Raw genomic sequence first — 26,317 nt, 5'->3', positions numbered from 1 at the left:
TACATGGAAATCATGTGTTATAAATTACATAGGTATTATATAATTATAACTATGTAATATAGCACATATTATATAACATTACCAATTGCAATATTATAATAAATATGTTAATAACATTTTATATTATATACATTCTAACATAAATTTTAAATTATATTTAAAGCTATAAATTATATTATAGAAAGACAATGAAGATTGGTAACTCTTCTAAACTTAAGGAGACTAAAGAGAAACGATGACTAATAGCCTTGGTTGTAGAAAATATACAACTAAATTATTAAGGTGTAAAGGGGGCATGAATTATGCACCCTACTCTCAAGTGCTTCAGGAAACAAATAATATTCTTAAATATAGAGGGAGAAAGAGAGGAAGAATGATACAACAAATCTGGCAAAATGTTAAAAATTGGTGAATCCGGATAAAGAATATGTGGTCATTATATTTTTTAAGTTTAAAATTATTGTTTTTTAAATGTGTTACTTCTCAAAGAGACTGAAATGGAAGAGAGGTGGAGGACAGACAGCTATTTATAAATCTTTGTATTATTTCACTACTTAAAATGTCTGTGCATTTCTCTTAATTTTTTGAAATCCAAGAAATAAAACTGTAGAGAAAAAAAATGGGATGTGGGTCAAAGAATGCTTCAAAGAAAAGGTTACATACAGGTTGGGTCTTAAAGATGAGGAGTTCACAAGGGAAATGAACATAGTCGACATTTCAGGCACAGAAAACAGCATCACTCAAATCACAGAGGACCTGTAGCCCATGGTGTGTTAGAAAATCAATCAACAATTAATAGCAGAAAATAGTTTTCTGAGAAATGTACCTATAAATGTCCTCATATAATGAGCACACTTTGCAGTCATAAAGGAGAGGCAATGACACACACATGGAGCTAGACCATCCAAGGCTTGAATATAGATTCCTTCTCTTGCCATCTGAGTGAGACTCCATTTTGTGATCTTTAATAACTGAGATTTGGTTTTGTTATCTTTAAAATGAGTGTAATGCTCCCTACCTCATGTTACTGTTGAAATTAATGAGATGATATAAAAAGTGCCCGCTCAAAGTTGGTGCCCTGCTTTCTCCCTTTTCCACAGAGAAAGCAGGTGGGACTCTTAGCATTGAGACAGGTTTTCTTGTGTGGCTTATGGAAATCATCTTTTTACTTTAAAGTTTACATGTATGATATTTTAATTTAACTTTATTAGATAATCTAATGTATCTATTAGTTAAAAATCAAAATAAAAAATAATTCAATTATATACCCACATATGGGTTGATAGCAAGTCACGTATTGAGAAAAATTCTAGTCCAATCTATACCAAGAGAAACCTGGACACAGCCAAAGAATTTCATTGGCAGTACAGAGTTGAAAGCCATTACCTAATGGGGCTGCTCGGACCACCCACTGTTCATTGATCCATTAATCTATAAGGAACTTGAGCGCCAAACAGGAAGACTGCATGACTCAAGGGCGGTAGGCAGAGACAACGTGGTGTCACCTCAGTATCAAGGCCCAGCTCAGACTCACAGTCTGTAAAGCAACAATTGCACATGGTCTCTTGTGAAGCCCAGATCTGCTCAGTCCACACCACTGCCTCTTTTGAGTATCAGCATCAAGAGCTCAGCATCACCTGCAAGGCCTCCAAAAGCTTACAAAGAGCCCAGCTCACCAGCAATGAAGTCTTGGCATAAGGCCAGGCATCTAGGCCCAGAGGGACACTCATCACAGCACAACTGCTGTGGCCAACTTGGACAACAGCAAGGCTTGCAAGCTGATATTGGGTGTAGCAAGTTGGAACGAGGCAATCAGAAGCTAGGCGAGCATAACTAATACATTAAAGGCGCCTGAAGCCCAACTTCTCGAATTGCAGCTGGGAAATAGCAGCAGCAGCAGAATGTGCCAGCTGGATGTGCCCAGATATAAAGAATGTAGTTTCCCTTGGAGCAGATGCTCAGAGGAGGTGCTGAAATGTTAGCGCTCACACTGATAGACTTTGCTGCCAGTTCCAAACCACCAAGCATTCACTGAACACCTACTCTATACCCTGGTTGAGCTGGGGTCTCTGGGGCAAGGGGGTCAGATGTCTTAAAAACAAGATGCTTGTCATCAACTACTCTATGTCTAGACCAGTCATTCACTAACTCAATTAGTCAATATCATCATGTTCGATAATTGCATGATTTATTCTAGTCAACCAACATTTTCCGAGGGCCTCCTCCTTGCCAGGTTTTGTGTCAGCTGGAGGGATATAACTTGCCTCAAGGAGTTTAACATCTGGTGGGGAGTCAAAAAATATGATACAAGGAAACTGCACGTATCATAAAGACGAGAAACCATTGCCCTGAGAAGACTAAAGGGATTAATTTTGACTGTAGGATCCAGGAAGGCTTCATGGAGAGGCCGACCTCGTACACTGAAACTTAAAGGACAGGCGAGGAGGGCTTCAGGAAGCTCAGGACGGGAGAATGTGAATCCTGGGCCAGAGAGGGAACGCAGAAGCATTCCAGGCAGAGGAAACAGAGGTCTGAAAACATGGGGTGTTTCTGGAAAGGAAGGCATAAAGTGATAAGAGCATGGGGTAAATGAAAAGGGGGCAAGCGTGGGCAATGGGAAGCAAAGATGAATGTTAAGTTGGAGGCCCTTGGGCTTGATTCTAAGACAAGGTAAGCTGAACCATAGGGTGCTTGGAAGTACAAAATGACTTGATCAAAAATACATGCAGATAGATAGAATGTATTTCTGCCTCAAACTGCAGGTTTCCATCACCAAGGGAGTAGCTGTAACCTGGGAACTATATCCTGTAACAAATATTCAGAGTGGAAAAAATCAGTGAACATAACTGGGTGGAATTCAAATAATGTAACATTCAAATCTCCTAGCAAGCTTAACAGAACAACACGTGGACACTGCCAATTAAGGACTTAACCTGCCCCCAAAACTTGTTATTTCTTGGAATACCACTCACAGGATTTGTAGAACACATACTGTATGCATAAAGTTATTAATTATTTTATCTGCAAGAATGAGTTCCATTAGCATCAGGAACACAGTTAACACATGCCAACAGCTGAAAGCCAGAGTGACTGACTAGCCAGACTGACCAATTCTCTTCTATGTGCTCTGTCCCAGTTCTGGAAACGTTGACCTTAACCTTCAACTCTGTGTGTTAGCATTTCCTGCTCTTGCTTTTGACTTGACATAAGTGCATTCCTTCTAACCAGTAATGTCTCTACCGTGACTGTCAAGTTTTAATTCTCAGAGGAGAATTACAGTGATTTTCCCCACCTTCCCAATTTATCTACTGATTTTTCTCAGGATTCAGGATTCAGAAAAACATATATAAATTTCCCAAGAATATATCAGCAAACTCTTCCAAGAATCACAAGGCCTTGCATGAGGAAAGGTCTGGGTCTACCTTATTCATTGCTATAACCCTGCACTGAGTGAATATATTACAGTCACTCAAATATTTGTTGAGAGATTGAGTAAATAAAGGAATTTGTTCCTGTCTACTTAAATTGGAAATAACTTTTCCCCTCCACTGGGATTCTTGTTTTATTACAACCTTTTGCTTTGTCTTGTGTGTATTTACGTGTATGTTCTTTGCCTTTTCTAGGAGCTTGTGAACAAATAGTGGGTAGGGACCCCACTATCCACCCACATACCCCCTTGGCACCTAGCAGAGTGCCTGCACCAAGCAAGTCGTCATTAACTATTTGTTGATTACGTAATTAAGAGAGCAAATCTTTAATCACATCAGCATGTTTAAACTAAACCCCTCCCCTCAAAAATTTAAATCCTCCATCCTTCCTGGGATAATTAATGGTCCTATTTTTGTTCTTGTTTAACAAAGGGGAGATATATCCCACTAACTTCCTCTCTCGCCACACTATGGTCTATTTTTCTTTTTTTAAATAATTTATCACTATGTCTTCTGTAACACACATCTCTCTTTTCTATTTCTCTGTCCTCCTCTTTCGAAACCTGAACTAATATCTATAATTAAGTAACAGTCTCTTGATTCTACTTCGTAGTATAGATTGTTACCTAGGTCAAATTTCTTTGTCTCTTTCTTACACCTCTCTCATCTCCTTGTGAGATGAGAAATAGCTTTTCTAACATTTTTCCCTAAATAAATGTCCAGCTCTCAGACTCCTTTGCCCCTATAATTGTGTTACCATGGATTTTTTTTTTCGATTAGTACAAAAGCTTGTTGAAATCCTTTCTTAAAGGTCATTTTGCTAACAGGATTATCGTTTTTTCTTAGAATTCAACCTAACTCTATCAGCTCATGATCACACTGTCCAAGATTACCTGCACTTTATGCTCTCCCTCTCTGCAAGCATAGAATTAAGACTGTTATTGTCCTCGTCACTTGCTCTTTCCTGAAAAATTTTCTCCAAGACACTCTAAGCACAGATTTTCAACTGTAATTTAAAAATTAGTTGTCAGAAACATAATATTGTCTGTGGGCTTAGATTACATTGCCATCGACCCAGCAGCATATATTCTATATGGCAAGGAGTAGTAGTCTTTGATTATTTCTCTTCATGCGACATCCAAAAAGAATATTAAAAACTTATACATCTCTCTCATCTTTTAAAATTCGTATCTAAAATGTTTCATCATAATGTTAAATACTTGAAAGGATCTAACTTCCCATGCATTATAAATACTGACATTTTAAAATTAGTCCATAATATTACTTTTTAAATGTACTAAATGGAATCTGAAAAGTACCATAGCAATTTGAAGCACGTCATTTTCCACCTACACAAACATAAACAGGCTCTTCTTTAAATGGCAGACATTTTACACCCTTTCCCCTTGAACTCATATTTCCATTTTATTTTCCCCTTAGCATTTTTTCTTAATGTATTATATAGTTATGCTTAAAAAGACTCTATTTATCATCTTCTCTCTCTGTAATAAAAATACACATATAATTAAATTTATTTTTTAAGTTTCTTGTGATCATAAGATTCTAAGTGTTAAATTTTCAATGTTGTATTATTTCAATTAGTAGTAATACATAATTGTTCAATACATCATAAATTATAAAAAATGATACATAAATATTAAATATAAAAATACACCTCTTAATAACACAGGCATAGCAGGTTTCTCTTTAATAAGTTCAGTTATCGATGGCTGAATATTACTTTTTGTTAGAATGAGAAGGCATGTAGCATCAATTCTATTCCTGGCTTTCATCTTATAGACTGTTGACATAAATAACTGAGAACAGAAGTGGCCATGTTACAGCAGTGACTTAATTCTTTGAACACCAAAGTTATCCTGCAAAACCACAGTGATCTATCATCTGACATAATGTTTAATGATCTACCAGCTGATAACTCAATCAGGTCCTCCTTTAATTTGGTTGAAAGCAAATAATTTAAGTATACCTATCCCTAGAATTACCAGTCAATAGAGTCATTTGCTTTCACAGCTCCTCAAAAGTATAGCAAAAAGGCTTTACCAAGACTTTCCAAAGAACTACTACTTATACCTCACAGTGTTGCATTTAGAGGCACCTTTTCAGTCTAAAGTACTCAGAAGGGGCTGCGAAAATTACCTTTAACAATGTAATATTTTAATAAAATGATTTTTTTTCTTTATCACTCACTCCAAATATATTTGTGTCAAAACCTTGGGCTTACAGATTTAGAATTTTGTTTGTTGAAAATGTCCACCATATAGTCTAACTGGCAAAACCAGTCCTCATTATCAAACCAATTGGCCAAATCAGACTTCTCGTGTCAGTTCAAATGAAGATATTATTATGCATTCCCATGACAAGCATCTCACTTCTGAATTGAGAACATCAACACAGGTCACCATACCCTACTTTCAATATCACACTGTATTCTTCACAGAAACACATATAAGACAGAGGAAGATATGAAGAAACCTTACTCTGCATTTATGATGCCTTAATTGAAGGAGGTTTTGCTGACACCAACATATCAAATTGTTTCTTTGTAAGGTGCCCTAGAGATTTGTACACGTGGGGCATAGTAAGACTCAGTTGCACGGGAGACATTCCTTATTCTTTTTAAATGAGACAAGGGCAACTGAAAGAGGAGGGAGAGGAGAACCCTCTTGGCATCTTTACCCCAAGGGTGTTCTCAGGCAGATAGACTGTTAGGAAAGTGTCCTGATGCAAAGCTGAGGCTCTGGAAACGATTCCTTTACAACTCTGGTGCCCATGGACCCCTTGGTAAGTCTCCATCTATCCCTAGCAATACAAATAAAATAAACCAACTGTGGTTACTGAGATGTGAAATAAGGTAGCTTGATAATGCCTTCTCCATGCATGGTTAAGTCAATAGTTTAAAGACCATAGATCTAAACTATCTACATAAATAATTTAAATAAATTTCTCATCACCTACCAAATAACTACACTTCATACGCATACTACATAACATAGAAAACTATTTGTAAGTCTCTTTCTAACTTGAAGAATGTCAGCCTAACTCTTTATAGTCTTCCCCCAGCGCTTACAGTTCTGCATCATAAATATTATAAATACAAAGCAGAGTGAAAAAGGTAAAATATAAATGTAGAGCAGGAACAATGACTCAGCACAAGTATCTCAAAATGCCCCTTGCTGTTTAAAACACATTAGAACTCAAATTTTCTGCAAATAAAGAACTGTGGCCATTTATGACTACCTATAATAATAACAGTGGTTATTTAGAAAAGCAGTTAAATCCTGGTACTGCAATAAGGGCCTTTTGAACATTCAAAAAGAAAAGCTGTCAAGCAGAATGATTTATATATAAAGATAAACACTTTAGTAGAGCTTCAAATTCACACGGTTTTGAAAGGAGAAAAAAGATCAGTTTAGCTTTTATTTTTTTGGTTCATTATTTCATTGCATTCCAGTGATACTCACCGCCTCAGTGTGAATAGGATGCACAGCAAAAAGCAAGGCCGTCACAAAAGCAAGCCCACGATTCTTGAAGACAGTTTTGTCACAGGTGTACATCAGCACAAGAGTCACGAGGCAGTGTAAAATGACATTTACTACATGAAAGTAGAATGGGTTCATGCCAGTCAAAAATATGTTTAGCCTGTAAAAAAAGACAAAAAAAAAGCTGAATTAGCTGCAAGCAGCACGTAAGCACAAGGAAAGCAGGAGGAATCCATCATTTCAAAAGATAGGCTTTTCGATTAATTATTTTTAAATGACTCCCAACATCAGGTTATGCTATCTGAGTATCACTTTTTTCCCATCCCAGAATTTTCCTATTTGCAGAAATCATTGCACATGCAAAATAAAACATTATTTCAGAAAACTCTGTGGTCTCCCTGAGAAGGCAGGGAGACAGGTGCTGAACCTGCTTTACCCCCACTCCACTGCTAATGCAAACCCCTCCCCCTCAATACTCTTGCTCTCACTGCCGGCTCTTCCCAAGCAGTTGAATGTTAAAAGCAAGTCCACAGCGCTGTGGATCAGAGCCACAGCCACTGGAGATGAGAAAGAAACCACGAGACTGTGATTGTGGTCACAGTGGGACAAACCAGGCATGAACATGTTCTCTCACCCATGGTGCCACCAGGAACCAAATTTCCAGTTTATACACCTGGAATCATCGTTAAGTACCACCCCACGAGGGATCTTCAGGGAACCTACATGCTATTAGCAGCTGCAGCTGAAATTAAAAGGATGAGCAAAAGCACTGCATTTCAGAATTTGTATTAAACATTTTCTAACAAATTCCCACAGATCTCAGAATCTCAATTCTAAGATTATGATGAAGAAACTAAAAAGAGAACCAGAAAGAGAAAGGAAATTTATTGTTCGACATCTTAAAAATACTTTCCTGAGATATAAATGCAGAACAGAGAGACTTCTGAAGGTTGCCTTAAGTTTAATAACAGGACCTAATGTCCCCAATTGAGTATGCGGGGTTACAGAAAAAATACAGTTGTATAGGGTACGGTTCTCTTGGGGGAGCATATACACTCTAAGTGGTATTGCCTATAGTTATCTATGTTCCAGCCTATTTTACCAAAACAGTAAACCCACGTCTTTATTCTCGTGCCCTTGAGCTGCTTCTCTTATAGAAATACCTCCTCTTTGCCAAAACAATTGAGAATGTAAAAGCCAACTTTAGCGATGGCATGTGCATATTCTAAATACTTGGCTCGATTCATGCACAGCTTAACCTACAGGATTTTAAACATCTCAAGCTTTATTTGGACACATGAATCTAAATGTCATAGTCACTAATCGACTCCATTTTCATTCAGACTGAACTAATCACGGTCCTAACTAAGCCTAGAAAAATGAATTGCTGTGGGGGATCCAACTCCAGGACTCCAATGCTAGAATCAAGGCGACTGTGTGTTGGCCAATCCATGAGTGTGTGCACACCCCAACGTCCTGGTGTGAAATAACTCATCCAGAGGGAAAAAAGAACGGGCAGTGAACTAGGGGACTGGCAGGTCCAGCTAGAGAAGGGAGAACAGCATCCTATTCCAGTACAAGAGGACCCACACATGATGAGAGAGCTACTGGAAATCAGAAAGCTCAGGCTGGTGGGCCTGTGAGAAGGGCAAGACCGGGTCCCTATCCTCGGAGAACCTGGGTGCAGTTCCCAGGGAGCCCATCCCCCTGAGGTTGATTTTACACTCTGTTCCACTTCATCAGGCTGAGTTTTTCAGACCAACTAAGCCATTCATTTAAAATTCATACATACTCGTGACAATGAGAGAAAACAGGCAATCTTGCATCTGGTAAGTGGGTGTCCAAATCAGAAGGTCTCTAGGTTGTCAATATGTATCAAAGGCTTTAAAAAGTACATACCCTTTGACGAAAAACTCCATTCCTAGGAATTTTCCATAAGGAAATAACCAGAAAAGCGTTACACACACACATATGTGATATCATGATATAAGAAATATATATTTTGGTCTTCATTCAGACTCCTGGTTAGAGATCCTAAAACCTTTGTAATTTTCCTAAGCAATAAAGGTGCTAGGAGCATCTTTTTGTTCTAATATTTGGTCTCTGTCTCCGATTCCTGGCACAGGAATCGGAGGCACTCTTAAATTCCTTGCAATTTCCTAAGTGATAAGAGCACTAGGAGCATCTTTGTTCTAATATTTGGTCTTTGACGCTGGTTTCTGACACAGGGCTCCTAAGTCCTTTGGAATTTCCTGGGTGATAGAAGCGTCTTTTGCTCTAATGAGGTGACTCTTGGTGGGCTCCTGAATGGAGGCAGGTCACCAGCAAGACCAAGTCATGATTAGAAGCTTGGAACTTTCAGCCCCACCCCCCCATCCTCCAAGAGAGAGGAGAGGTGAGGGAGATTGAGTTAATAATTGATCATGCCTACATGATGAAGCCTGCATAAAAATCCCTGAACTATCGAGTTTGGAGAGCCTCCAGATTGGAGAACACATCCACGTGCCGGGACGGTGGTGCACCCCAACTCCACAGGGACAGAAGCTCCTGCACTCGGGACTCTCCAGCCCTCACCCTGTGCATCTCTTCATCTAGCTATTCATCTGTGTCCTTTATCATAGTCTTCATTATATAATAAACCAGTAAACATAAGTAAGTGTTTCCCTGAGTTCTGTGAGCCATTACAGCAAATTATCAAACCTGAGGAGGGGGTCGTGGGAACCCCCAATTTGTAACCAAATTGGACATACGTGTGAATAACCTAGAGACCCAGTACTTGTGACTGGCGTCTGAGGTGGGGGCAGTCTTGTAGGACTGAGCCCTTAACCTGGGGGAATCTGACGCTAACTCCAGGTAGACAGTGTCAGAACTGAATTGAACTGCAGGACACCCAGCAGATGTCGGAGAATTGTTCAGTGTGGGAATAAACTCACACATCTGGGGTCAGAAGTACTGTGAGAGTGAGCAGAGGAAGAAACAGGAATTTTCAGTGTAGAAAGATGCAAATCACTGTGTTAATTATAAAAATGGCAATAAAGAGAAGGCAAGACACCTAATAAGCCAAAACCCTGATGTATTTGACTATTCCACAGATATTATACGTTAGATCATAACTTTGGATTACAAATAATAGCATTGTTTTTTAAAAGAGGACAAGATAATTACTTTTCCAAAGTATTTGTTATTCAACCACTGAAAAGTAAAAAGCATCATTAAAGATGATGTTATTATTACTACTCTTGTATGAGGTACTTACATATTCTTTTCACCTCCCAGAAATTATATAAAATGGTAGGCAAGAGTTACCTTTATGGTCCATATGTATCATATCTGAAAATGTACAGGCATTATTCATATAGATTATGATTCCTTGAAATTGGTTAGGACAGAGTGCCCGGTGTTTTAAGTGACCTCAATTAGATCCCAAAATATAAAAATAAATTGTTAATGGAAACCACTGCAGTAATAAGATAATGGTGTGAAAGTCCCTCCCACAGGTGAATCTAAACTTTGACGAATCACTGAGAATCTAGAGTTAGAAGAGTTTCCCAAACGTCTAAAAAGATGGAGAGTGAACTCTCCAAACCAAAGACAAGTGAGCTTGATATGAAATGATAACATTTTAGAATTTATCCTATTTGTGAGCCCTGGAAAAAGAATCTCTAGTCCTGGGAGCCAATGTGGGTTCACAAAAAGGGGGTTTAGGGGCCAGCCCGGTGGCACAAGCGGTTAAATGCGTGCGCTCTGCTGCGGCGGCCCAAGGTTCGCTGGTTCCGATCCCGGGCGTGCACCAACGCACCGCTTGGCAAGCCATGCTGTGGCGGCATCCCATATAAAGTGGAGGAAGATGGGCATGGATGTTGGCCCGGGACTGGTCTTCCTCAGCAAAAAGGAGAGGATTGGCAGATGTTAGCTCAGGGCCGATCTTCCTCACAAAAAAAAAGGGGGGGGTGGTTTAACTGATTAATGTCACATTTTAATAGGAGAGGGGATGTGATAAACACATCACATCTTTATTTTAGCAAAAGCATTTATCAATATCTCTCAGAATTTCCTTGCATTTAAGATAGAATAAGATGGATTTGGAGCAAACACAAAGAGGGCTGAGTAAATAAATCAATGTCTCCTTGGATAGAGACCTCCAACGTATGTCACAGGATTCTGAGATTATCTCCGGTCTGTCCAATAGTTTTAACAAAGACTTAAATGAATCCATACTGTGTGCTCGCCAAGTTTGCAGAAGGCCTTTATCTGGGAAGGAGAGTTACTATACTGGGACACTGACCGATTCACAGTTTAAATGCCTGAAATTGTTAGTTAATTCTAACAAGATTAGCTAGAATATGGGTAAGACTAAGACTCACATTGGGACATAAAAGAGAACAAAATACCTGCAATTCAGATTCAAACTGTACACATGGTACGTTGTCCAAGGGCTGTTAGTTTAACCTAAACTCAAAGAGTTATTGTACCCTATCTATCAAACAGACCAAACCACCACCAGACAGACAGGGAACTGCATAAGTCAAACTATTTTTCATCTCAATTCACTCCAATGGCTATTTATTGAGGACCTACTACAAGTCAGGTACAACGTAGGGCCCAGAGACATAAAGAGAAGACATGGCACCTGCTACCAAAGAGTTAACAGCATGGTAGGAGAAAGAGAGGCACTTAAACAGATAATTAATAGTTAGTGAAAGACTCCTAGCAAGGAGAACCTACCAGGTGCAGAGACAGGGAAGAGGGAGGTATTCTACCTGCAGACGGGAGAGGGAAGGTGGGTGGTATCCAACGCACATGGGGCAGAAGCCCGTTAGGGTGTTACTTAAATGCTGGAGCACCTTCACAGGACGCTGCGGGGATAGGGAGTCTCCAAGTGATGTCTCAGAAAGGTAGGTTTGAGGAAATGGGGCATGCTCAGCCAAGAGAAGACAGAAATGATACCAAGTTCTCCAGGGGAAAGGATCGTTGCCCTATTTATGGGTATATCCCCAGTGTCTAGCACAATGCCTGGTTCACGGTTGTCACACAATAAATGGATGAATGGATAGACATATGAATGAATGAATTAAATACTGAAGCAACGCACTTACTCTAAGTAGCTCCCAGAGGGGAAACTAAGATCCAATAACAACGTGGCAAACAGACTGCCCAAGGGCCAAGTTTAGCCTGCAAATTGTTTTGTTTCACCTGTATACCTTTTCTTTCTTTTTTTAATTTACCAACATTTTAAAAACAAGTGATTTCATACAAAAATTTCCAGCTTCTCTTGAAAGATTTAGAAGACCTGGCAACTCTGGGCCTCCATGGCTGCACAGAAACATTTGGGTGCCCATTTAGATGGCATAAGAACTCACAATTTGCCACAGTGCAAGCCAACCACTAGGAGGCAGGCTTTAGCTCAAAGAAAGAAGAATCAAGACTAAAATTGGTGTTTGGACAACCAGAAATGTCCGCACAGAATCACGGTAACAGCCCACCTTTAATACCATCTAAATAGAACAGTCTCTCAAGTTCCACGTCACCCTGAACATACCTTTATTATAGTACTGATTAATTTTTAAAAACTCTTTTACTATATTCTTCAAATATTATAAGCATTTTTTCATACATTGTAAGAAATTAATTTGTTTTCCTCATTGTATCCATCCCACTTAGCACAGAGTAGATTCTAAACGAAAGTTTACTGAATGAACAAACTTATGTTAAGGTGGAAGTTGGAAAAGATCATCTTTCCCTTGCAACTCTAAGAATCTTTAATTTTATTTGATTTAACACTCATTTCTCATTTAAAGCAAGGCCAAGCACTAGGAGATTAAAAAAAAAATTGTTTTTTCTGAAATAATCTTAATAGTCATGTCTGACTGGTTGAAAGCCTTCCAGACTTTGGCAAATATGAACGCAAACAGCCCATTCTCCACCTGAACTCCTCTGCCTCCTTGTAAAACTGCCGGGAAAGGTGGGGCCATAATGAGCTCACAGCAATCAGAGGGCACCCGTCCCCTGGAAAGGTCACAGAGTCACACAGTTTGGCACCAAGAAGTCACAGGGGGAGGGGTGGGGAGGTGAGAAGAAAGAGCCATTGGCTGCCCCTCCATCTCCTCACACTCTCACAGCCTGGAGCTCTAGATAAAGCCCATTACTCTCTTTTAATTTTCTTCTTTGAAAAATAGCTCTGGTTTAGAAAAACAAAAACAGGCTTTATCTCTGGAAGAGACTTCCACTAGGGAATACTACGGTCCCACCTCAAGGGGACCCCAACTCCACTTCAGTCAAACAGCTACCTCAACCAACTGGCAGAGCCCTGGAAACTGTGTAAGTGGTCATGACTCTCCGTTGTGGTGACTTAAGTCTAGGTTTTGGCCCTGAACCTGGAGTTCTCCTGATACATAGATCAACTAACATTTAAGAGGGCTGCCCACCTACTTATTCCTAGGGACAACGTGATTAATTAGCCACCACCAATGGTCCCTGTGGGTCAAAGCATTCTGATTACCTCCGTGTCCCTGCTGCCTGTCATGGTAAATGCACTCACCTTGTCTTTGGCAGCTAAACTCTGCCACTTGGCCTCTGATACTCCAGGATCCCATCACGCCAGTGAAATCAGAAAGCCCACCTCAATGGTAGCATCTCCCACATCACACTTGGCCTACAGAAAAGAGCCAATGCGGAGCTTCTCAAAGTTGCAAGTGCCCCCTTACTAACGTATCTGTCAATGTCTCAGTGAAGGGAAAGTCATCTGGCCCTCTCAGGAAATGCAGTAGAGAGGTGAGAGGGAGGTATATAGAGGCAGCATGTAATAAATGCACCCCAACATTCCTGCCTCAGCGAGCTTTTGAATTCCTTTCTCTACATTATGTCAGGGAGATTTTGGCATCTCCACCTCATTAAACATAGGCTCCCATTGAGTCCCAGTGGTTCCCAGGATTCCGAGTCATCTGGTGTGCTAGCTACAGTTGCTGATTCTCTGATCCCATCCCAAGATGTTCTAAGTCACTAGCTCTGAAATGGGGCCCAGAGATCTGCCCCCAAGCAACTCAGTGATTCAAGACAGGTGATACTCAGAACAATGAGAGATTCGGATCTCAAAGCTTAAAGAAAGGCTGCATACGGTTGCCATGCTTACCAGAAAAATCCAGTTTTCTCAGCAATAAAACAACATACACTCTTTTCCAATAAGAACCACCAACCAGGGAAAAGAAAAAATTAAATGTACCCCTTATTATCTGTTTCTACTGCCTCAAATGATGATCCAACACCTTGCTGGTAAGTTCCCACAGCCCAATACTAAACACACAGTGTATTCTCCTGTCTTCCTCTATCGACGTTCATTTTTCTTCTTCCCCACTTCTTGCCATCATTACAGCTTTCAAACGCTTGTAAGTGGTTTCCATCGTCTTCTTAGATCATTCAACCAATAAATAACAACATCTGGTTCTTCTCATTTTTCCTCTAAGGCAAATCCCTTTGGTCCTTAATCATTTTGGTGGTTGTTCTTTTGCATTCCCTCCAGTACCAGGAATAAATCAGTAAATCATCACCACTTAATGTGTCTCAAGAACCAAAGGATGTGATTTGCAGGCACCGATGCAAACAACAGTGCAGAGGGGAGATTGGTGCTCTGAGACAAAAGCAAAATTCATGGTTTTGGTTTGAGCTGAAGGCATCACATCCTCACCTGGCCATGAGGAAGCTACAGGGAGGGAACAGAGGAAGGGGAACTGGTCAGGAGGATCCCCGCCCCATGCAAGAGGCAGTTATAGTCACTACTGTCACACAAGTACTCAGAGTAGCGACTGCATCAAAGAAAGGGTGAGGAAATTGAGGACCAGATCAGTGACCATATCTAGAAGGCAGTAAGTCCCAGAAGAAAATTTTCAGAAAACGAGTCAGCAAATAAAAAAAATTAAAAGATCAACATCAAATATAATATAGTTAGTTACAACTATAACTGAGTTGTCAATTTTTAGCAAAATTTTTCTCTTTTAAAGTTAAGCATGTGTTTGGTGGAGTTCCTGGATGCAATGCAATTCTGACACTGACTACCTGGAGTTTATGTGAGGACAAAGTCCTACACGAGACTTCCCTCACTTCAGACACCAGGTGCAAGTTCAACGGTCCTCAGGCCACCTGCACGTCTGACCAACTGGCCACAAATTCAGGGGTTCCCTCAACTCCCTCAGATTCGATAATTTGCAAGAACGACCCACAGAATTCAAGAAAGCACTATAGTTATGATTACAGTTTTATTATAAAGCATACAAATCAAACACAGTCACAAAAAAAAAAGACCCATGGGAAGACATCTGGAGGGTCCTAAATATGAACCTTCCGAGTCTTCAGGACACATCACCCTCTCAGCACAATGATGTATAGCTACCAACCAGGGCAGCTCGACCAAGCTTCAGTGTCAGGTTTTTAACTGGGGTTTCATTATGTGGGCTGATTGATGCAATCATTGGCCATGTGAGTGAACTGAACCTCTAGTACCCCTCTCTCCCCCCGGGACGTTGGAAGGTAGACTGAGATCACGTGGCTCAAAGTCCCATCTCTCTAATCATATAATGGTCTTTCCAGCAGGGCCAGCCCCCATTCTGAAACTATCCAGAGACCCACCATGAGTCATCTCCTCCTTAGCATAAACTCAGGTGTGGTCCCAAGGGCCCAACCATGAACAACAGAGACACTCCTATCACTCAGGAAATTCCAAGGGTTTAGAAGCTCCCTCCCAGGAACCTGGGACAAAGACCAAATTCTTTACTGTACAACACTCAAGGAGAGGAAGTCACAGTCATTATAGCTCCTCTGAGAAAGTATTTTCAGGTCCTTATACTCCATTTGATCCAACCAGAAATGATATTTCATGCCTACCTCATTGACTGGAAGAAAAATGACCATTCCTTACAGACAGCAGGACACTGGCAAGGATGAACTTTAGGCCTCTGAGAGCAGGTATGGAGAGAACCAAAAGTGCTAAAGATCCTCATTCTCTACAGAGAGTCACAGTCTCAGCAGGCTACAACAGAGAGCCACAACTGTCCCTTTCACAATGAAAGCTGCCCCTTAACCTCCCAGTAAGCAGAACCCACTGGAAATTCCTTGTCTGCCTCTGCTTTTCTCTTTGACAGAGGAAGAAAAAAAAAAATAGCCAAGAAATAAGTCAAGCAGACTTTTTCCTGTACATTATAAAGGTGCTGCCCTACCTAAATATTTACCTGAAAAAGCCAAGAATTCACAAAAATGACTGATTGCATCATTCTTTCAACAGTAATTTATTGAGCCCCTACTTCGCATGCCAGGCACTGTTCTAGGTGCTAAAGATACACCTCATGGAGCTTACATGGTAGTGAGAGGAGATAAAAACCAACAATAAATATATGATGCCAGAGAGCAATGAGGGCTACTAAGGCAAAAAGTGAGCAAGAGAGTAAGGATGAACATGGAGAAGCATCTGCTATTTTAGATCAGGTAGCCAGAAAAGGCTTCTGTGATGAAGTGACATTTGAGCAGAGACTGAAGGTGGTGAGACACCAAGGAATGCACAGATCTGGAAGATTCCAAGAAAAGCATTCCAGGAGGAAGAAACAATAAGTGTGAAGGCCCTCAGCAGCAGCAGGTCTGGCCTGTACAAGGAACAGGGACTCCAGAATGCTGATGTAGACGGAAAGAGATGATAGACTAGAGGTCAGAGAGGTGGCCAGGGGTCAGATCAAACAGGGCCTCGTGGAACAGAAGCAATTTCTTATCATTTGGAAAAGGGACACTGCCATCACTTTGGCATGATCAACCATTCCTCACCCCTCTTTTTAAGTGGGGTGACTATATATTCAAAGTTAGGAAAAATATGAATGTAGCTCCAAAGGAAGATAGAGAAGACATTTGTTGATTAAAAAGAAAAAGCCTTCATTCTGGGACTCACCTATAAAAACCTTCACGACTCAAAAATATATTCTTCTCATTTTCCATCCCTCCTACACTACCAGACTGTAGTCTAAAGCCTATCTTCTGTCTAAAGCATATCCTAACAGGCAACAATCCTAACCTCCTCCTCTTGGGGTTTCTAAGATAACCTCAGTTCGGCATGTAATTTCCAGAGGTCATTTTTTCATTTTTCTCTATAAAATCTTTATTGCCTCCAATCATATTTTTCCTTGGCTATATCCATCATTGAACATCCCAGACAATCTAATCAAACGTCCTAAACGATCTTCACTTGTCTCCTACCATAGACTTCGAAAACAAACATCAGTCTTGTAGCAATAGACTGTCTCAAAATGAATTCCCATAAAAGCCAAACCAAAAGGAAGAGAAGCAGAAACATGCCCCCATTTGTTTTAGGTGTTGGCACACACACAAAATGCTGCAAATCTTTACAGCTGCACATATTAAGATATTCTATTTTTTAACTCTGACATTTTAAACCACCTACTTTCACTCTTATGGTTTATATTACCATCAGAAGCCTTCAGTAAAATAAAACTTTATAGCCAACTAGAAGAACACTATGATCTAATTGCCTAAACAGGGAGAGATGCAAGAGTTTAAGGTCCTTTAATTTGCCTTAGTGTCCCCATCTTCAACATAGAAAAAGCACTGGTTCTTCCTTGTTGAAGGAAGCTTCTGCTTGCTTCCTGATATGGAATGGCACTGCTAGCAAGCCAGCAGGAGCTTCTTCTCAAGAAGTGGGGAGGGAGCAAATAAAATTTTAAAAACTAAGCTCCTTTTTAAATCAATCAGGGCCATTTTTCAAGTGGGGGTTATGGGCATCACGGGGTTTGGCTCTGTGTCCATTCAGTGTCTACAGAGCCACTTAATGTGTTTCTCCTGATTCCAGAGTTGAAAACAGGTCATGGCCAGCGAAGGATAGAGAAGCAAAATTAAAAAGGTTACTGCTGCAGATTAAGTTTTCACAGATGTTTTGATTCGGTCCAAAAACATTCCTGCGCTTGGAAATGATCTTATGAAAAGACTGAATATAAGATTTGACTAGAACCAGAAATTCATTAGAATGCTAAATTCTCTTCAAGGAACACAAAGAGAGGACCATTTGTCTCAGTTAATGTTTGGCCAGAGAAGCGGAACCACCCGGAATGACACAGCAGAAGGGATTTATGATAGACATTTGACCTTTCACAATTGTGGGAGCTGGTTAAAGAGTCGACATAAGGCTGCTGCTTCCGTGACTGTAACAGAAGTGGAAAGCCAGCAGGGCAGGCATTAGGGAAGGCAGGATGGATGGACTTGAAGTAGGGGAAAGGAAGGATGAGCTGGAACCCATGAAGATGAACTAGAATGTACCTCTGCTTCTCACAGCCTTCAAGGCTCCAACTTTAATGACACAAGTGGCTTACAAACAGGCTGGCACTGTTCCCCATGGAGCTGCACACACACCTGCACCATGATTCCAAGTAGCTAAAGGACCTGTGGAGAGTTCTGGAGGAGCTGCAGACCTAGCTGCTCTTGCACACCAGCAGGTAGTCCAGCATGTCTGTGACAACCGGCTGAGCTGCAACAGCACCCAAACCCACACTGACCTTCTGAGTGGGATCCCAGCCACTTCACTTTCACTTTTGAAACCTCGAAGAAATTTCTCTCGTGTCCAACTTTAACTCAGTACAATATAGGGAAGGAATTTCCAAGAAACACAGTTCCAGTTTAGCTAAACTGACACAGCACAAAGCCACCACATCTTGGTAGCTGCCTTCATTTTCCACTGTGCCCTGCCCCCCAAACTGGTAAACGTCGACACTCTGAAAATCTATTTCCTCATTTCAACTTCAGCCCATTTCTTTTCTTCAGCCCATTTCTTATTTGAGAAAAACTGTGATTAGTATCTTTCTATACATGCAAGCGCCTTTATAGTAAGAAGTATTACACACCCTTACTCATTAATTAATTTATTGATTTATTGTTTATCCTCAAGGGAATTTCTAGCTCTCAGTATGTGACATTTATTCGAAGAAACAAAATAATGAACTACTTTAATAAAAAATAGATTTGAGTGTTGCACTGGGAAAGATCCTATGAAGAGGATGAAAAGATAAGCTACAGAGTGGGAGAAAATTTTTGCCAACCACATATCTGACCAAGGACTTGAACCTACAATATATAAAGAAATCTCAAAACTCAATAGTAAAAAATAAAAATCCACTTAGAAAATGGACAAAAGATATGAAGAGATGTTTTAACAAAGAAGATATAAGGAGGACAAACAAGCACACGAAAAGATATTCACCACCATCAGCCATTAGGGAAACACAAATTAAAATCACAATGAATGTCACTACACACCTGTAAGAATGGCTACAGGGGCCAGCCCCCTGTGGCATAGTGGTTAAGCTCGCGTACTCTGCTTCAGCGGCCCAGGGTTAGCAGGTTTGGATCCCGGGCACAGACCAACACACTGCTCATCAAGCCATGCTGTGATGGCGTCCCACATACAAAATAGAGGAGGACTGGCACAGATATTAGCTCAGAGACAATCTTCCTCACCAAAAAAAAAAAGAATGGCGACAGTAAAAAAATAGTGACAGTACCAAATACTAATGAGATTGCAGAGAAACTGGATTACTCATACACTGCTGATGGAAAGGTCTGGAAAACAGTTTGTCAGTTTCTTAAAAAACTAAACACGCAACCACCATATGACCCAGTAATTGCAATCCTGGGCATTTATCCCAAAGAAATAAAAACTCATGTTCACATAAAAACCTATAAATGAATGTTTATAGCAGCTTTATTTGTAACAGCCAAAAACTAGAAACAATGCAGATGCCCTTGGACAGGCAAATGACTAACCTGTAGTATATCCATGCAATGGAATACTACTTAGCAATAGAAGGAATAAAGTATTGATATGCAACAACCTGAATAAACTCCAGAGAATTATGCCAAGCGCAAAAAAAGCCAATATCAATAGGTTACATACTATATGATTCCACATATAACATTCTTGAAACGACAAAATTATGGACATGGAGAACAGATTAGTGGTTGTTATGGATTAGGGTGCGAGTGTTATGAATTAGGTGTTGATAGATATGAGAGAGAAGCAGGAAGGATCCTTCTGATTAATCTGTTCCGTATCTCGACTATGGTGGTAATATCGGAAATCTATACAGGTGATAAAACGGCGTAGGGTTAAACACAAACTTAACAAAAATAAAAAGAGTGCATGTACAACTGGTAAAATCTGAATAAAAGCTATGGATTGTATCAATGTCAATTTTCTGGTTGTGATATTATACTATAGTTATGCAAGATGTTATCACTAGGGGAAAATAGATGAAGAGTATAAGAGATCTCTATATTATTACTTACAACTGCATGGGAATGTACAATTATCTCAGAATAAAAAGTTTAAAACAAAAAAAGCATTTGCAAAGCCAGGCAAAGACACTACAAAAAAAGAAAACCACAGGCCAATATTCCTGATGAACATTAAGGCAAAAGTCCTCAACAAAATACGAGCAAACCGAATTCAACAGCACATTAAAAGGAACATACACCATGATCAAGTGGGTTTCATCCCTGGGATGCAAGGATGGATCAACATATATAAATCAATTAATGTTATATACCACATTAACAAAATGGAGGATAAAAATCACACGATCATGTCAATAGATGCAGAAAAAACATCTGACAAAATCCAACACCCTTTCACGGTGAAACTCTCAACAAACTAGGTTTAGAAGAAATCTGCCTCAACATAATAAAGGACATATATGAAAAGCCCACAACTAACATAGTTTTTCTCAAAGATCTCTTTTTCTCTAAGATCAAGAAAGAGACAAGGATGCCCACTCTTGCCACTTCTATTCAGCTTAGTACTGGAAGTCCTAGCCAGGGTAATCAGGAAAAGAAATAAAAGGCATCTAAATCACAACAGAAGAAGTAAAACTACCTCTGTTTGCAGATGACCTGACCTTATATGTAGAAAACCCTAAAGACTCCAACAAAAAACTATTACAACTAATATCTGAATTCAGTAGTTACAGGATACAAAACCAACAAAAATCAGCCGCATTTCTATATGCTAATAACAAACTATCTGAAATTAAGAAAACAATCCCATTTACACTAGCATCAAAAAGAATAAAATACTTAGAAATAAACTTAACCGAAGAGGTGAAAAACCTGTACAATTAAAACTACAAATCCTTGAGAAAAAAAAATTAAAGAGGACACAAATAAATGGGAAGACATCCCATGATCATGGATTGGAAGACTTAATATTGTTAAAATGTCCTAACTTCCCCAAGCCATCTATAGATTCAATGTAATCCATATCAATCTCTCAATGGAATTTTTTACAGAAATAGAAAAAAAGATCATAAAATTCATATGGTACCATGAAAGACCCTGAATATACAAAACAATTTTGAGAAAGAAGAATAAACCGGAGGCATCACAGTTCCTGATTTCAACCTATATTCCAAAGTTACAGTAATTAAAACAGTATGTACTGGCATAAAAACAAACATATAGACCAATGGAAAATAATAGAGACCCCAGAAATTAACCCACACATATATGGTCAAATGATCTTTGACAAAAGGGCCAAGAATACACAATAGGAAAAGATAGTCTCTTTAACAAATGGTGTTGTAAAAACTGGATATTGACATGCAAAAGAATGAAACTGGACCCTTATCTTAAACCATACACAAAAATCAACTTAAAATATATTAAAAATTTAAATGTAAGATCTGAAACTATAAAACCCCTAAAAGAAAAACATAGAGGGAAAAACTTCATGATACTAAGCTTAGCAATGATTTTTTAGATATGACACCAAAAGAACAAGGAATAAAAGCAAAATTAGACAAGTGGGACTACATCAAACTAAAAAGCCTCTGCACAGCAAAGGAAGCAATCAACAGAGTGAAAAGGCAACCTATGGAATAGGAGAAAATATTTGCAAACCATATATCTAATATCTTATTGATATCCAAAACATATAAGAAACTCCTACAACTCAAGGTAAAAAAATAATAATAATAATAACCTGATTAAAAAAATGGGCAAAGGACTTGAATAGACATTTCGCTAAAGAAAACATACAAATGGCCAACAGGTATATGAAAAGATGCTTAACATCACTAATCATCAAGGAAATGCAAATCAAAACCAGAAGTTATCACCTCACATCTGTTAAAATGGCTATTATCAACAAGACAAGAGATAACAAGTGTTGGTGAGCCCTTGGAAAAAAAGGAGCCCTTGTGCACTGCTGGTGAGAATGTAAATTGTTCAGCCATTATAAAAAACAGCATGGAGGTACCTCAAAAAATTAAAAATAGAACTACCTTATGATCCATCAATCCCACTTCTGGGTTTATATCTAAAAGAATTAAAATCAGGATACTGAAGAGATATATGCACTCCCATGTTTACTGTAGTAACATTATTCACAATAACTAAGGTATGGACACAACCTAAATGCCCGTTGTCAAAGGAATGGATAAAGAAAAGTGGTGTGGATGTATATATATATATACAATGGAATGTTACTCAGCCTTAAAAAAGGAGGAAGTCCAGCCATATACAATGACATGGATAAACCTGGAGGACATTATGCTAAGTGAAATAAGCCAGTCACTGAAGGACAAATACCGCATGACTGCACTTATATGAGCTATCTAAAATAGTCAAATTCATAGAAACAGATAGTAGAATGGTGGTCGCCAGTGGTGGGTGGGAAGGGGGTGAGGTTGCTGTTCAACAGGTATACAGTTTCAGCTATTCAAGAGGAATAAGTGTGGAGATCTGCTGTACAACATTGTGCCTATAGTTAATAATACTTTATTGTGCACTTAAAAATTTAAGATGGTAAATCTCATGTTAAATGTTCTTACCACAACAAACATAAATTAAAAAAAAAACGGTTTTGAATTCTCAAAGACTTTCATTCAAACAAGCCTAACTTAAGATATAGTTAAAATAGTTTGCATATACTTAAAAGGCCACTTAACTGTTTTCACCAACTACCTAAAATAAAAATCATAAAGACATAATCTCTGTAAAGTGCCTAGGCCAATGCTTGGTTCACACTGAGTAGTTTATAAACATGATTTTCTGTCCTTCCTTACAACAATCTTTAGAGCTGTGTGGGTCTAGCATCATCGATGTGGTCCCTTACACGCGCCCAGCTTTGTGCTATTGCTCTAGAAGATGCAGTTTCACCTCAGGTGACTGTGTAGAGAAAGCTTCCAGAGCTCATTTAAATCAACACCTGCGAGCACAGAAAGATTAGTTAACCTTCTCTTTCTGAAGAGGTACCTACCTCTTTTTAATTAGTGCTGTGTGGCTCTCTAGATTTGCAACTCGATCTTCTCAAAAAAAAAAATGTATATCTGACATAGCCAGCAAGATATAATATACAAAGAGCAATGCATCTTATCTAAGATGCAGTTTACAACAAGGGAAGAGTTGCCTCCAGTCCCCCCAACTCTCCTTCCTCTTTGCCCCTGTTCTGTCAAATCCCTGCTAACTTTCCTCTTCATCAATAGCCTTGCCTCACTGTCTACTCCCTTCCTTCACTCCTCCCTGCCACCTCCTGCATGAATAAAGAACATTTTAGAAAGTCAAGAAGTGAGAACACTCTTCCCCACCCTCCACCAAGTGGGCACCGGCATTTGACCTTGAATTTTCCAAATGGAAAATGCTCAGACCAGGCACCAACATGGTCTCCATGGTTGTTGCAAGTCCAGCACATCTCTCGCTGTGAGCTGGCACACCTTAAATTAACCAGCAGCTCTCACTGTCATAAACGAAAAAGCAGGTCAGTCGAGAAGATAAACATTTCTATTTGTGCGATCTAAGGAGAGTTTAAGAAACATTTTGAAAACTGAAAGCACTGAGCAGTTCACTCAGTAGCTGAGGTTATCTTTCAGCTGAAAACCAAAACCACTATCCAAGAGGACAAATGTTTATAAAATATTCTCTCTAGAGTCAAACGTCCAATTTCCTCTTCCTCCTTAAAACATTAAACTTTCAATGGGAGAATTAAGTCAAAAGCCCAGGAATTGGGCTTGCCAATTGCTATGCTTTCCTTTTCTAAGTCATCAGAGCCACCTGTCAAGAGACTCTGGCCTCTCTGCTAGGGGCAGGCTTTTCAAGCTGCCTACCCTGTCTCGAATGATTATTACCATAAACACGGGTTCATATTACACCCGTTGGGAAAGGCTTAAAACGCTGATACTGAACCAATATTATTTCAACAGTTTTTGTCTGGCACATTACAAGGTTAAATGCTGAGCCAAATTATAAGGGCTCATGAGTCAAGCTCACGATGTACGAGAGAGCGCTGGCCTCATATCAGCCCGTCTCTCTTTCCCTCTGAAGCTAGCCTTCTTTTAAATCTAAGAAAATACTCTACCATACAAAAGCCTGACGTTCTCTTGGTTCCGTTTACACTTTATCCACATCAGAAATGCTGAATCATGACTCCGAGGTTGTAAAAGAAAAACTATTTCGACTGGGACGCCAGGATCCCCAGAGGAGCCCACGCTTCTGCATTCCTTTGCTTTGCACCTTTTAAAGCCTAAATCCGGAGTCCGTTCGGCAGATTGGAAAGACTCCGGAAGCAGCCAAAGCTGCAGGTGGGAGACGATCCTATGCTCCCTCGCCTGCTCCTCCCCAAAACCCACGCAGCCCTGGCAGCCCGGCTCCCGCCTCCTCTCCTCCGAACGCGACCCCTCCGCGTCTGATCAGCTCCGCATCTGCAAAGCTGCCCAACAACCTCTGAGAAATTCCCAACTTGGAAGCATCACCATCACAGCCACCCCTCCGCAGCTCCTTGCACCCACAATGGTCTCTCGTGGCCACCGTCTGGCAGGGGTAGGGGGAGCAGAGGCAGCTCTACCAGCCCCCTCCCAGCCCTTGCCCTAGAGACAGCCCGCCGAGAGCGCAGACTCTTGAGAAACTCGATCCCAACTCCCCAGCCAGCGCCTCCCGGGAGCCCAGAGAAGCGGGGCCGAGGACCACGGAGCAGAGTAGCGTGGACAGCTGGGAGAGGAGGGAGGCGTGGAGGGAAGGGGCGACAAGAAAAGAAACGCCTCCCAAGCGAGTCCCGCAACTTCTCCCAGCCGGGGTTGGGGAGTAAAGAGAAACAGCGGCGGCTACGACCGCGCGGTGAGGGACTCACTTGAAGGTGAGGACGCAGAGCGGCCGGTAGGACTTGTGGCTGGTGTTCTCGGCCATGCCCTTGCCCCAGAAGTCGTTGGTGAAGATGCCCCAGCGCAGCGGGGCGCCGGGCCGCACGTCGGGGTTGTTCACGATCGCCCACACGTCGTCGTGCACGAACTCGCCCTGCAGGGAGCGGCCGTAGCACAGGCAGCTCGCCCCGGCCAGCAGCGCCGCAGCCCCGGCCGGCGCGAGTCCGCAGCCCCGCCGCCGGGAGGGCGCGCGGTCCCCGCCGCCGCCTCGGGCAGAGCTTGTCACCACCATCTCGCCGCCGTCGCCACCGCTGCTCTGGCCTCTCCCGGGCGTCTGGCATCCTCCCCGGCCGGGGCCCCGGCGGCGCGCGGCGGCTGCCCGGAATGGGGCTCGGGCATGGTGCGGCACCCGGGGCACCAGCCGCTGGCGCCCCGCGCTCCGCCACCGCCTGCGCTGCCGAGTTGGCCCAGCTGCAAATAAACAGCAGTGCCCCCGCCTCCCCCGGCCATCGCCACCTCCTCCGCCCCACTGCGCATGCCCCGCTCGCTCTCGCCTCCACCCCCCCCAATCCCGGGACTCTGGCCGCTCTCGCCCCCACAGCCCGGCACCCTCCGCCCCGGCCGGCTCCTGGTGCGCTCAGCCCCTGGGCGCCTGCATCCCCCCGGTGGCGAGAGTTCGAGCGCAAGTGGAGCGGAGGGGGCAGCGGGGGGCTGCCCCGAGGGGCGGAGAAGGGTAGCCCGGGGTCCGGTCTGGTGTGCCTGGGGATGCTCGCCGCACTGCCCCGCATCCACCTCCTCCTGAAACAGGCTGGGGAGGGCCTCATCTGGCGGGCACCTCCGGGCGCGGCGCCAGGACGGGCTGAGCAGGTGCGCCCCCTGAAACCCCCCACCCCACGCTCCGAGAGAGGAAAGTGGCCGCTGCTCCCCGGGAAGTTCCCGGCTTTTCAGCACCCGGGACAACAGCGGCGGCGGCGCCCGGGGACTCGCTCTCCGGCCGGCACCCGCGCGCGCGTCCCCTCGCCCTCCCCGCAGTCTCCTTCCCGGGCCTTTCTGTCCCCCACCCGCCCTGCGTCCCGCAGTCGCGGCCGCCGGGTGGAGGAACCGCGGGAAAGGGAGCTTCCAAAGCGGCTCTCCCAAAGCCGAGAGGAAGGGTCTCCCTGGCCGGGGGCTTCCTGCCCGCCCTGCCCAGTGTGATCAGAGGCGCCCCGGCTCTTTTCCTTCACCG

At 41.8% G+C, this 26,317-nt stretch overlaps 1 protein-coding gene across 1 annotated transcript in view; it reads right to left on the bottom strand.

Moving 5' to 3' along the window:
• LOC101406248 (transmembrane O-mannosyltransferase targeting cadherins 1) overlaps window positions 1–25,523 on the bottom strand; it is a 258,671-nt gene extending 233,148 nt beyond the window's left edge. The window contains exons 1-2 of the mRNA XM_087442617.1: window positions 25,083–25,523; window positions 6,911–7,088 (exon numbers count right to left, since the gene is read on the bottom strand). Coding sequence (XP_087298743.1) covers window positions 6,911–7,088; window positions 25,083–25,384 — 480 coding nt within the window. The 5' untranslated portion in view covers window positions 25,385–25,523. The remainder of the gene's footprint in view (window positions 1–6,910; window positions 7,089–25,082) is intronic.
• Between the last annotated feature and the right edge of the window lie 794 nt (window positions 25,524–26,317).

Source organism: Ceratotherium simum, chromosome 17 (assembly GCF_057802395.1).
Source record: "Ceratotherium simum simum isolate JZ-2026a chromosome 17, ASM5780239v1, whole genome shotgun sequence".
Lineage (NCBI taxonomy): Eukaryota > Metazoa > Chordata > Mammalia > Perissodactyla > Rhinocerotidae > Ceratotherium > Ceratotherium simum.
This window is presented reverse-complemented; position numbering and strand designations above follow the sequence as displayed.